At 35.1% G+C, this 14,422-nt stretch overlaps 1 protein-coding gene across 2 annotated transcripts in view; it reads right to left on the bottom strand.

The window, feature by feature from the left end:
* Themis (thymocyte selection associated) overlaps positions 1-14,422 on the bottom strand; it is an 84,719-nt gene that overhangs the window by 44,309 nt on the left and 25,988 nt on the right. For both annotated transcript variants that reach the window (XM_087190142.1, XM_021259194.2), the window contains exon 2: positions 4,734-4,892. In XM_087190142.1, the coding sequence (XP_087046268.1) occupies positions 4,734-4,892 (159 nt within the window). The remainder of the gene's footprint in view (positions 1-4,733; positions 4,893-14,422) is intronic.

Raw genomic sequence — 14,422 nt, 5'->3', positions numbered from 1 at the left:
CCAGTCTTCTTAGCACTGTTATATATTTACACATTGTTCACCCAGCAACACAGACTTAAAGTTATTCATTATGCAATTGTCTTTTAAATCAGGTAGGAAAAACAATATTTGGAAATAAACATGTACACATAACAATCTTTACTATTTACCTCTGTAATTACCTTTACTCATGTTCTATTCTTCATGTGGAATAGAGATTCTTTTTGGTGACCTTTTATTTCTGCTGGAAGCTTCCACCTAATCTTCTCACATGGAAAGTTTGATAGTGCCACCATCTCTGATCTAGAACTGTCTCATTTTTAAAGAATCCTTTTCTTGAAAAAGAATACTTGGTTGATATTCTTTTTCCTTCAGTACCTTAAATCTGTCATCTACTACTTCCTGACCTCCATTATTTCAGAGGAAAAAAATTATCTTTTCTGAGGTGAGAAGCTAAGAACTGAACCCAGGGCCTCCACGTGCAAAAGCACATGCTATACTAGTAAGCTACACTCCCCGATCTAAGTTTTTCATCTTTTTGAAAATTTCTTTTACACAAAGAATTATTTCTATCTTGCTGTTGTCAAGATTCGGTTTGTTTTTGAACAATGTGATCATGAAGGTCTCTAGATATAGACCTCTGAATTTATCCTTCTTGGAGTATGTTGGTATTCTTGAAGGCGTAGATTTTTAAAGAATCAAATGCTAGTAGTTTTAGTAATAGTAGTTTTGGTAGTTTTGCTCGTTTTGCCATCTTATATTCCTTCAGCACTTTTCTCTCTCTCACCTTTTCATTTGGACCTCCCACAATTCACATCTTGGTAGATCTTTGAGACTCCATTAATTTTTTCTTTATGTTTTTTCTTTCTTTTCTGTAGATTGTATAATCATAGTTCACATATTTTAAAAGTTAAATTATATTTTGTTTGTAAGGCATTATCTTCATACTTTGTTTTAGTTCTATAAACCTGATTTTTTATATTTATATACTAACATAGCTGCTATTTAGATACATTATTTTTAAAACTTTAGTGTAGTCATTGGAATAACTGTAATCTCTCTTCCAGTACATGATTTGTTGTTAGCTGCTTAAAAAGTCTATTTTTAGAAAAATAACAATTAAAATGGTACCCTAGAAAATATCCATTTACAACAAAAGATAGTAGTAAGGCAGAATAAAGGAACAGATAAGACATTTGGAAAACAAATACTAAAATTGTAGAGTAAATCCTACACTATCAATTATTACAAGTATAAGTGGATTAATTATTCTAAAAGGTAGAAATTGACATGATAGATTAAAAAATCATCTACCTATATGATATGAAGTTCAAAAATGTTCCCTACATTTAGACATACAAATAATATAAAAATAAAAACATAGAACATATGCCATGCAAATAGTCACTAAGAAAAAAAAAATCTAACTGGAGTGGCTATGCTAAAATGAGACCCAATAGACTTTAAAGCAAAACTCGTTACTAGAGTCAAAGAACACTGTAATGATGTCACTCTATTAAGAAGAGACAACAACTATAAATATACATATACATAGTATCAGAGCTTCAAACTGCAGGAAGAAAAAAGCTGACAGAACTGGAGGAAAATATACCCTTCAGCAAACAGTTGGAAAATTCAATACTCTACTTTCAATAATGAATAAAAGTAGATGGAACATTCAAAAGAAAATGTTGACTTGGATAGCACTATAAACCAACAGATACATTTAAGGCAGTCCAACTTATATGTGTGTAGAATCCACATTCTAGTTAGGTAGAGTTTTCTTCGGCACAGGTTCTATGTTAGTTGATAAAACAAATCTCAATAAAAATTTTAAAATTGAATCACATAAAGTACTATATGTCCTATGACAACTATCAAATGAAATTAGAAATCAGTAACAAAAGGAAATTTAGATAATAGAGCAAATAAAACAAGGTTTTAAAAAATAATATTGAACTTTTTGAATTTAAAAACTAATTGGAGTTTAAATTGGAAGGGTTTTTTTATTAGCAAATGTTTGCAGTACACAATTATTCCGTTCATCATGGGGAGTTGATACCTTGATGTAACACATCTTTTTTTTTTAATCTCTCCCCTCTATCTCTTGGTCCCCTTGAGTTTTTAAAAAGATGTATCTCTCTATTTCCTATTATCTATCCTTCATTTTGATATTTATTTATACTTTGGGTCTCATATAAGAGAAACCATATGAAATTTAAGCTCATGTTTCTGTTTTATTTCACTTAACATTATGGTCTCAAGATACAACCATTTTCTTACAAATGACTCAAGAATATTCTCTATATGCTTCTATCAAGATCTGTAAAAAATAAAAATAAAAATAGCTATAATTTGTACTTTCTCTCTAGGGCTGAGAAAGAATTACTCCTCTATTTGTGACCTTTTTTTTAAAATCATCATTTAGGAGTCTTCTTTGAAAGAACATATTCTCTGATTATCATCAATCACTTTACCCCTCTATTTTAATCCTGATCTTTACAAGAACACTAATTTATAAACATAGTTTTTAAAATTTTTGTTCAATTGGTAGAAAACAGCAACTCCCCAAATCAGACTTTAATCAAAAGCTGAGTGTTTTCTCTACTTTGATAGGAAACCTTCTTCCAGAAGGTTCTAATAATTTTAAAATTGGAAAATTTTTAATGTACATCTTGTCCTAAACACCATGGGGATTGTATCAATAAATGAAATTCAGTTTCTAATTTCAACAACGTCATTATGTATTAGGTACATCGCGCTAGTCAGACAAGCACACAAACAGCTTCAGTTACATACAAAATAGAATAAATGAAATAACTAAGGGATGAAAATCTATCGTTAACAGGAAAAAGCAGTTGTTGCATCCAATTACAGTACTTAGGAGAGGCTTGTGTAGAGCAATGGTTCCCAACCCTGGTGGCCCCTCAGTTTCACCCTGGGAACTTTAAGAACAGTTGGTGACCAAAATTCACTCCCACCAAATAAAAAATATAATGATATGGTAAATTATTTAGCCAATTCTGATAATGTACTCCATACCATAGAATTTATATGAAGAATAAATAAGTCTACCAAGGTAAAAAAACTAAAAGCAAACACCTCGTGCAAATGGCCTAACCATCAGGACTTTTAACATCTCCTTACTTGATTCCAAGATGCAGTCAAGTTTGGGAGTTATTTTTGTGAAAGACAGCGGTAAGGAGGGAATAGTTAGAATTAAAGAATGGGTAAGGTTTCAATTGAAAGGGATATGTTATTAAGGCACTTGGAAAAATGTCCTCAAAATAGCTAATTTATTTTCATTCATTCTCAGCTTATTATAACATTTTCTGAATTATAACACTCTCTGAAAAGCTTTTCCTGACTCCTTGAATGATACCAATAATAATCCTAATAATGGTAATAAAAACTGACACTTTTTAATCGGCATTGCAGGATGCCAGCTATCATTCCAAGCAATTTGAATATATTTTAATATCAGTCCTCTCAACAACACTATGAGATAGATATAGTATTATTTCCATTTTACGTGACAGGAGGATAAATGAACTTGTTGCCAAGGTTACACCACTAAGAATGGCAGAATTGGGACTTCAGTCCATGCTCTGGAAGGCGACCAATTTCAGTGTGATGTTTGTTACAAAGCCTCCATCAAACCCAGGTATACTTCAATCACATCAAAAAACTCGTTGTAGTGTAAGTTTTTGCTTCTACTACTCATTTATTCATTCAAAAATCAAATACTGAGCATATTCCCTGTGCCAGAAAATATGGCTTGTTATTAAAGACATGGGGTCATATATGTAAAGGAATCTGTCAAGGATTTTTAGTTTAGAGAGAAGTCAGCAAATTACAGAGGACAGAACAAGTCCTGATGTCCACTTGTTTTTTTAAATAAAGTTTTATTGAGTCATAACTATGGTTTTATATATCATCTATATGTACTTTCATGTTACAGTATCAGAGTGAAGTATTTGAGAAAGAGCATCTGGCTATAAAGCCTAAAATATTTACAACCTGGCCCTTTATAATAAAGTTTGACAACTCTTGTCTAGAGAATAAGACAAATAAATCACCAATGACTACCTAAAGATGTACATGCTATGATGTTCAATATACGAGAACATAAAAAAAAACATATAGAGAGTAGGCTATAGAGTTGGGAAAAACATTCCTAGAAGGAAAATTCTGAGCTACTTTTTTTGTTCTTTCTTGTTTATTTCCTTTATGTCAGTGTAATACATGCATAATAAAGAATATACTTCTGGTGTGCTATTGCACAGCAACTGACTATAGATAACGGAATGTACTCTACATTTTGAAAAGCTGGAAGAAAAAATGTTGAAGGTTTTTACCATAAAGCAATGATAAATATTTGAGAAGATGGATATGTTTAATGTGGTTTAAACATTACACAATGTATACATATATTAAAATATCATTTCACCACATCAATATGTACACTTTTTATATTTCTAAATATCAGTTAAAAATAAATTTAACTTTAAAATATCACTAAATACATTAACCAAAATGATTAATTCTTATGTAAAGTATATGTAATTAAAATGCATAAGATATTTGCCTTCTTTCAGTCATTAAAATGATTAAACTCTAAAAATTCTGATTTTTTTAATCCACTGAACTAGAGTGGAAAACATAGCTTCTACTTGTTCATCATTTTCAGTTGAATTGATAAAATTATTAACAACACACTTCTTCAAATGAGAAACGGCTGCAATACACTATACCTGGAAAATCCATGGGCAGTTCAAATGATTGTGGGGACTCACAACCTTCAATATTTTCACAAATTTCAGCTATGATCTTCTTAATTTTCAGGCCAGTGATTTTAATCACTTCTCCTGTTGAAAAACAGCATTCATTTCCAGACATTTCATAGATAGAACCTGAAAGGGAAAGAGAAAAGTAAAAATAATTTTTAAAACATAGTCAAGGGCTGCAGAAAAAAGCGGGAACAAAAGCCTCACGTAAAGTATTTTTACTCCACTTATCTCTTTGCTACCTATCTCTTTGCACACTTGGCAAAAGGTACACCATGTTCCAGGGTTCATATTAGATTTTCACTCCATCCACTGGATGAAGTATAAACAATTCTATTTTTGTATTATTATACATTGAATTTATGGTTTCTTCAGCACCTTCAGCTCATTTGTCCAACTTCAAACTACAAATACGTCTTCATGGCTGGGATTTCTGATCTATTTTTGCTGGGTCACGGAAGTAGGCTCACATGAGCCAGCAATGATCTAAGTATTGCAACAAGGTTGTAACACGTTCCAAGGTCCAAAGACAGAGAGTTTTATATTAAGAACATAACTTCATTAGATTTGGTTCTTTTCATTTTCATGAATATAAGACTTTGTACATTTTTATCTGTTGGTTTCTAATAAGCTGGAAACAACTCTCAATGTCTTTAAGGCAATAGGGGGCAGACCAGCCCAGACAAATGAAAAAGCTTCGCTGTGGATCAGTCTCCTTCCTGAGAAAGCTTTCATCGTGGATGCTAATGCTGAGCTTTGTATCCATTTATTTTTTCTCCCCCTTCCCTCCCCAAAGGAAGAACAATGGACAGTGAAGAAACGGAAAATGAAGCCACAGGAAAAAAGGCCCTAGCTCTAGACAAACTACCCCTACTGAAAAGGAAACAACCACTAGCTGTTTCCCCTTCATATTATCACACTGCAATTGAGCAGTAAAATCAGGCTGATGTAAATAAACATCATGGAACTATAGACTTTAAAATATAATATTGATTTTCTTTACCTCCAAGATGGTTTATGGTTTCCTTAGCACATTAAATCTAAAACGTGTGGGGACAACATTTTAGGTTGGTTGATTTCTGAATTTTTCTCCATTGAACACTCTCCTAAACTCTTGCCTAAAATATAGTAAGAAACTAAAAGTATTTTTGGCATTAATAGTTCATTATAATTAAAAAGGTTATTAAGCCTGGCATCCAATTTAGCTTTAAACAACTACATGAGATCCAAAGGTATTGGAACACATTCACGATAAAGTAATTGAAGGAGGCTCAACATGGGGGCAATTTACATGGAGCAATTAATATAGAAGCATAGCCAGCCCTCAGCAACCTATGAAACTAAATGTCCTGCCCACATGCTCCTAGCAGCACGCCCTAGGAGCCAAGTCCCACCAGAGGCCAACGACACAGGAGCTGCCCCTGCCCCACAGAAGTAAGAGTAGAAATCAGGCAGAGTGGAAAGGAAAATCAAGCACACAAACACTATTGTCCACTATGTAACAAAGAGTATTTTTGCAGACTAGATATTCTATTCTGTCTGCCTCTCCAACTTTCAGTATATACATAATCTGCTTTTTTCTCATACTATTCCCTTAACTTCTTCTGTTCTCACACATTTATTAACTCCAATACATACCATTATCATCAGTCTCAGGTCCTTTGTTGAAGAAATTGAGGCATTAAAATAAATAATAAAAAATCCATGGTGACATTTTTCTCCAGTGATCTCAGAATAGTTATTTGCTATAATCCTCATTTGTCAATTAATCACATACTAACATTTTACATCTTCAGTATTATCTCACTCTGTATTTAACTTTTGATGAGCTTAGTTTTATTAGTGTCATTTCAGTTCCATGAGGAAAGATCTTCAATTAGATTTTTGCATGACTACAACACATCAGCCTCCCTTCTTTCTTCAATCAGCAAACTTTAATAAGAACCTACTGTGTGTCAGGCTTTGTGATGAACAGTAGCTACCAGAGATACCTACCTTTTTATCAGAGATAAAAAGTATTACAGTTTCCCCCCAGAGGAATAGACAAGTAGACAGATAATTGCAACAGACTATGACAAAACTATAACATAGAAAATGCAGGACATTATGGGGGGATACCAGAGACACTCAAGTAAGCAGTTATATGGGAAAGAGTTAGGAGAATGATTTCTAAGGGAGAGGAAAGCTGAGCTGGATTTCAGAGGAAACATCACAGGATCCTAAGACAAACAGAGGAAATAGTATTTGAAAAGGCACTGAGCTGTGAAGGAGTCTAATACATTCTAAAAACTTCAAATAGTTTTACGTCTAAACTGTTAAAGCAGAAGATAAAGTGATAAGAAAAAAAAGGAGACAGGGAAGTAGATAGAAGGAGCCCAGATAGTGCAGCCTTTATGAAATTACCAACACACAAAAAGCCATTTAAATTCTGAAGCAACAAGTCAGAGAACATACATTTCCAGTTATGCAGGTCCAGGAACAAATACCAATTTAGTAAGAGGTCATTTGTACTCTAGACATTCACTTTCCAAAGTATGGTTCACTGTGTCACCTGGGAGCTTGTTAGCATCTTGGCCAGACCCCAGACCTGCTGAATCAGAACCCGCATTTTTAACAAGATCCCCAGGTGATTTGTAAGCACATTAAGGTTTGTAAAGCACTGGTCTAGGCAACAAATATATAACCACCAGAGTCTGTTTTGAGAGTATTGCAAAGCTAATCAGAGAGAGGAGGGCTTTCCAGGAAGAGAAAGCCTTGGTGTCATTGAAGAAGAGGATGCTTTAATAGAGAACAGGGAAAGTGAAGGATTTCAAGAAGAGAACTAGCATGGCAAGATTTTTTCTTTGTCACATGAAATAGAACATAAGTTAACCTAGCCCTTTTCAGGTATAGCCTCTGGGCTTAATTTCAATGCAATGAGTGTCTAATTGCAGATGTAATATAAATCCAACTGCCTGTCTTGGATTGTAACCTTTCTTTCAAAGGTTCAAGTAGAATCCAAAGTGAAATGATAAATTCATGTGAAATTACATATCAATTCAGAGGGATGAGAAGCCAGAGAATTCAGTGAAGAGAAAATTCTGAGATTTGGTCCCCACACAAAAAGCTTTCAACTCTTCAAGTCTTGTTCTAAGCATTTCTGTCCTTAAAAAAAAAATTCATTTCTTCCAGTCATACAAGGAAAAGAAACTCACATGAATGCTATCATTTAACATTTCTCTTTATGTTTTGTGACTTCTAGTTTTTTCTAATCCCGAAAGCTGTTGGCTCCTTTTTCTTTTTTTTTTTTTTTTTTTGGTACTGGGGATCAAACTTGGGACCTTGCGCTTGCGAGTCAGGCCGCGGAACCACTGAGCTAAATCCCCAGCCCTTGTTGACTCATTTTTAATAAAGAAAACGTTCAGTAATGTCCAGCACTAGAAAGCTATTTCTGTGATAGGTGACAAGGACACAGGGCCAATCCCAAATCTTTGAAACTGAACAGACTTTGTTCTCATCAATCCAATGTCTCTTAAAATATACTCTTCCTCAATTCTTATATAAAATGGTGAATTTTAAAAATAGCCAGCTTTCATAGTCTCAGAGCAAACACATATGTATAATTGCTTTTTAAAATTTTGCTGAGACGTGTCTGAAATATGTTTATGTATATATAGACATACATATTAAAATGGCTTTCATTTCATTTTAAGCACAAGACATGTATTTTGAATATGTGAGTCTCGCATCTATTAAATCTTTTCAGACTGATTCTTTCCAAGTCAGAGCATATGTATTCAGGATACTGCCAAACATCAGAGAAAACTGGAACAAAGCAGCCTGTTTTCAGTGATCAAACATCACCCCTGAAGGCTATAATGAAAGAGCCACGTGCCTTTGAAATCACCTTTTCTGTAATGCTACTTTACTCAATAAAAACGACACATTAATATCCTTTTATGAGCTCACCTCTCGTTTGACAATCCATGTAAGTAAAGCTGTGATCACGTTGAAACAGCCAAAACAATTGGTTCAATAGATTTTCTTCCATTTTCCCTCCAAGTTAAAAATGTGTGGCAGCCAGGAAAGAAGAAAGTACTTTGTTTGGAGATTTTCTCCTCTTTACGCAAATGCACTTTGCTTCATCCCACACCAAGAAACTCATCCCTTTTCTTCTTTATCCACCTGTCCAAGTCCAACAAACTATAGAACTTCAGCTCATACTCATCTTCTTCCAAGCCTTTCTTAGGGGACACCTAAATAAGAATTAATTCTGTCCTTGGTTCCCTAATAGCACTTTGCATTTATCTCCACTATAGCACATACATGATTATTATCACAGCCTGATAATATTATGCTATTCTCTGACCATTGGTATGGTATATATTTTGGAATTTGTTGTAAATTCCTATTTTAACTATATTTATATCCCCAGATCCACACAAATAGCTAGTTACACAGCTTTTCTCCATAGTGAACAGTGAGTTATTACTTAGCTCTACTGTGGAATAACAATAAAATGTTGGGGATATAATAACGATCATCGTACATCAGCAGATTAGAGCACACTCAACTCCAGATTTTGGCATGGGTGGCATCTTCGGTTGGTATGTTTCAACATATGTGAGATCAGCTGGCCAACTTATGAATTCTCCAGTTAAGGAATACTAAGGGTAAGCGATTCCATAATATAATTTGTACTGGCTGATTTTGCCACTTTCCCATAATGATTGCCATTTTTACATTGCTGTAGTTGAGGTGGAGTTCATGTGAGGCTCTGAGATAGATACAAAGGAGTTAGGAAATTGTATCTGCAGAATATGATCCACAATATATATTACCAGACAGGGGTTTGTGGTGCAGCTGCATCTTTCCTTAAGGAAAGCACATATTATCAATAAGGAGAATTCCCATAAGAGGAAGCCTTTAAGTGTGAAATTATTTTATTAGAATCATTTCCCTCGACTAGGTGGTTGATAAGGCATTAAGACACCATTAGAGAGTTCACAATTTTCTCTAGATAGTTCACCATAGGAATGACACTTAAAAGGGACTGTGGTTGCAACAGACATTTACATGGCCAGTCTTCCATAAAAATTCTGTTTCCATCCCCTGGAAGGTAGAGCCAAAGTCTTTCTCACTGTTTGAACTAATACGATACCGGATACAGCATACACATAAGTAGGCCCGAAACCCTTAGTAGCTTTACTAGGGATGGATTTTGAGAATTATATCTGAACATTAATCAGAAATGGTCTTGTAAGGCCATACTTTCCTCCCCCAGACAATAGCAGTATACAGAGGGAAAACAATGAGACGAGAAATTAGAAGAACAATGGCCAGACTAAGAACTACATGGTAATCTCACTAGGCTCTGAGAATATAAAGTTGTCCTCATTAACTGGCGGGTTAAGTGTTACCCAAGGAACCAAGCCTAAAAACAGAAATGTGCAAGAAACTGCAGTGTGTGCTGGTGAAACTTTAAAACTTTCAACTTGGGGGAGAAATGAAAGCTCCCGTGGGATGGAAAGGCTGCTTGAGAGCCAAAAACCAAACTAACAAACAAACAAACAAAGGCAGAGTAAAACAAGAGTAGGCTCGGAAAGCAGAACAGCCTAACTTCTCAACTACTCTAAGGGATGCATATGGAATTCAGATGATTAAGTTTTAGAGACTGAAAAGGAATGAGACATAATTTCATATTCTAGCTAAAAGCTTGTCACTTATTTAATAGCAGGATGTACTGACAGGCTTAAAACTGTGGAAAACAGGTTTGGGAGTGGTTGTCATGACAGAGTCCATTGCTGTGGCTCTGTGTCAGCGATTATCAGGCAAATGCAATTAGGTGCATGTGCGTCTGAAATGAGTATCTCTCGTGTTGGCCACAGAGCATTACCCTACCATGGTGGAACAAATCAGTATGGCATTGGGAGTTGGTTTATTGCTGGAGGCAAGACTTGGTTCCAAATACATTTTATATATTTTAATATACGTTCCCATGTTTTACATCTTAAATGTTAAATAAAGCTACTATTGACCTCTATAGCCATTTAAAATCATAAACTTGTTTCCCCCTTTCCATTTAATGAATATAAATGTACTGATTGCATTGATTATATAGGGCCTCAAATGCACTACAAAATGTTCACACAATGCATAAAAAATAAAGCTCTATTATATTATACATTTCCCTAAGTTCATTAGCATTAATAAAGTACTTCATTAACTATTCTGCTCATGAATTATGGCTTATAAATATAGGGTAAAAATTTAGAAGTTTTTAGAGAAATTTTGGAGGTTATGTCCATTGGATTGACAATTAAAATTTTTCCAGTGTTTTGTGTGTCTCTTCACTTAATGTTCATAACTCATTTATTTTGTATTGTATTAAAGTGCTAGTCTATGATAAATTGAAAAAAAAATAAATTGGGCTTTTCCCACAGACACTTTGAGAAAATTTCCTTAAGGTTCTAGATATAAACATATGAGCATAAGAAAAGCAGGGATACAGGATGTGGTTTCGAGTAGATAGAGAGTTAGAGTAGAAGCTGAACATACTGCAAAATGGAAATCACAAGTTTTGCACAAAGACTTAGTATTGTTAACATATCTATCTCAATGGCCCCGGTAGCCTGGGTGGCCTAACTAAAAGACCCAAACATTTCAATCAACTTGACGGCAATAATTCTAACTGCAAATTATTGCACTGAGATTCTCATTTCTACATTGTACTCTTCTGAGATGTACAAGCCAGTGCTTGAGCCTAATTGATCTGGAATGCTTTGAGTTGCTGAGCATACATGGCCAAGGTCCAAAGCCATGAGCAGGAGAAATCCCCTAGATGAATGCTATGAATTTTTCCAAGTAACATGACAGGTATTCTCCATGATAGACATGGAAAATACATCTAATATATCCTACCACTTCACCTTGGCATCCCTAATCACTGATGGCATATTTCAGGCTGAATCTAGATGTGGTCTTATAGTCCTTCTCAACATGCACTTCCATGTGACTATCCATTAATTGGAGATGGATTTCCAGGTATAAATTATTGCAAGCCCAGTCCTGCACTGGGACTTAACTTGCTTTCCTTAGTCTTCTTTGACTGATATTTACTTTGAAAGATTTTAATCCTTAAGAAGAGCTAACTTGCTGAAAAGTCTGACAAAAGAAATCTAGCATAATGCAGATCCCCTCCCTGGTTCCATCATTTGCTATAGGACAGAGGTCTGCATTAAGGCATAGAACACAAACTTGGTAACTATCACTACTTTATATAGCTTAATGGCATCTTAGGATGAGTTTACATTTTATTTATCCAAGCAAAGGGTCAGCAATATGAAAGATCTGCTGAATCACTGGGTCTCAGTGTTAGGCAGGAACTCAAATACCATCTTATCTTACAAATAATGTTCTACAAAGACTGGGCCCTATATAACAGTTCTACCAAGTGGTTGTCTGTATTTGAACATTTACATTGATGGAATTCCCTTTATTTTAAGGATTCACAATAAGGATTTATTTTAAGGTAACCTTTTGAAAAGTTCTCACTGTCAAAACACACTTCATTTTATTAAGTGTAATCTTTAATACTGTAGGCTATACACATTAGAACTATATTAGTGCTTCAATTAATACAGAAAATGATTATTTTAGCTCTTCTATTTGAAACTCTTAAAACATTTGCAGATAGCTGTCGCCAGTTGTCCTTTGAACATGTAAAACGTCAAACAAGTGGAGAATGTTCAGGGCTCTGGTTTGCCATGTAGGTTGCCAATTTTAAAACCACTTGAACCACAACTTTCATGAATGTGAATGCCATTTTTGGAGTTATGCAACATGATATCCTATCTTTCAAATTTGTGTGTGATTAAGTGTTTGCAGGGAGGCCAGATAGAAAATAGTAGACATATTCAAAGGACATTTCCTGACAGAAAAACTAAAAACCTTTGTATGAAGAATAAGCAAGCATTTCATTTGGCTTTTCCAATAGTCAAAGTAATCCCTACAGTATAAAAAGTAAAAATAACTTAAAGCCAAGGAATAAATTTACAAAAATAACTCCTTGTTGGTAGCTGGATGTTCCCGCTGCATCCTTTCCACATTAAAGCCAAAACACGAAGATTATTTCCACAGAGAAGGTAATAGAAGCTTTATCGTTGTTCAGCTCTGAGATTCAAGAATACTTGGGGAGATAATAGTCTCAAAAAATACAGATTTTGTCAGAAGAAACAAAGATTTTTCACAATTGCCAAAATCTTTTTTTATGTGAATATAAGAGTGAAATTATGGAAGATTATCACAGAATAGATTTCAAACCAAGAGGGATTTACTGCATGAGGAAAGAATTTTCCACCCTGTTGGAAGGAAAATTAGTGTGTTTTTTTTTCTAATTAAGGAGAGAACAAAATCAAATGTACTGGGTTTTTTTTTCCTTCCAAAATCTGTTTTGTGTCACATTAGAAAAAAAAAAAAAGCAAAGGTTTGGATTTACAAGGCTCTTCTTTTGGAGAGAAGTAAATACCAGGTCCTTAGGAACAAGGTCATAGGATTTATGTTTCACAGTTCGTTTGGAAAGAGAATAGAGAATTCCCAATTGATTTTCTGGGAGAGTCCCAGGGAAGCAGGAATGGGAGCTCAGGGGCAAGTTATCTTAGAGAAGATCTGCTGACTCTGATTTGGAGACACCATGTGGAGAAATGTAGATTTCCACAAATATCCCACCCAGAACCTTCTATGATCAGCTTCAGGAAGCCGTCACTGTGGACTAAGACAAGTGGCCCTTCTAATGAACTTGAAGTCAACCTGAAGAAACAAGCTCAGCTTTCAGCTCTTCTTCAACAGCTACCTGAATGTCCACCAAAATGATGCCTGTTCCTAGGTAGAGGTTCTCAAATCCATCCTTAGTTTACATTATTTGCTAGAAGGATGAGTATCAGTCAAAAAGATGTTAGAGAAAAGATTACAGAGAAAAGATTCAGATTCAAATGAGCAAAGGAAAGAGGCACACACTCATAGGGCAGAATCCAGGAATAACCTGACACAGGTTCCTAGCTGCCCTCTCAGGATGGATTCACATGCATTGACCATAGTTCTCCAAGGAATGATGGGTAGCAACATGTGCAAACTATTGCCAACCAGAGAAGTTCAGCTGTGCCTTATTATGAGACAGTCACATAAGCACTGGTGACCCACAGGACCCCCCTCAGCTACTCACTGCCTAGGTCTGCTCTCAGTGATGGGACTGGTACACTGTAGCCCAGCACTCGGGCCTTCCTCAAAACTCACACTGATAGCATAAACTCTCAGCGGTGGCCCAAGCTCCAGATTACACAAAGATCTTATTCTCATTCAGGATGTTCCAAGAGCTTCTAGCATAAGTCTCACATGCTGGCCAAAGGCCTGGCTTTTTCTTTGGAATGTGCACAGCTTGAATACCCAAAGTCTGCTGAGATAACCCTGGACTGAGCAATATGACACAAAACTTTAGTTAATCTCATCAGAAAAAAATCTGTCCAAGACTTGGAAATGGCAAACAAGATCACTGTGTGTCCTTTCAGTGGGGAGCTAAGTATTGGCTAGTAGACCTTTGGGAATTATTTGATTTTACAGAGGTATAAACCTTTGGATGATGATGTTATATTCCCTTGAAGAAAATTGACAGAAATGTGAAT

This window comes from Heterocephalus glaber, unplaced genomic scaffold (genome assembly GCF_053883595.1).
Source record: "Heterocephalus glaber isolate CG9 unplaced genomic scaffold, H.glaber_assembly_v1.0 deba00001550, whole genome shotgun sequence".
Taxonomy (NCBI): Eukaryota; Metazoa; Chordata; class Mammalia; order Rodentia; family Bathyergidae; genus Heterocephalus; species Heterocephalus glaber.
The sequence above is the reverse complement of the archived record's forward strand: the minus strand, read 5'-3'. Positions and strand labels throughout refer to the sequence as shown.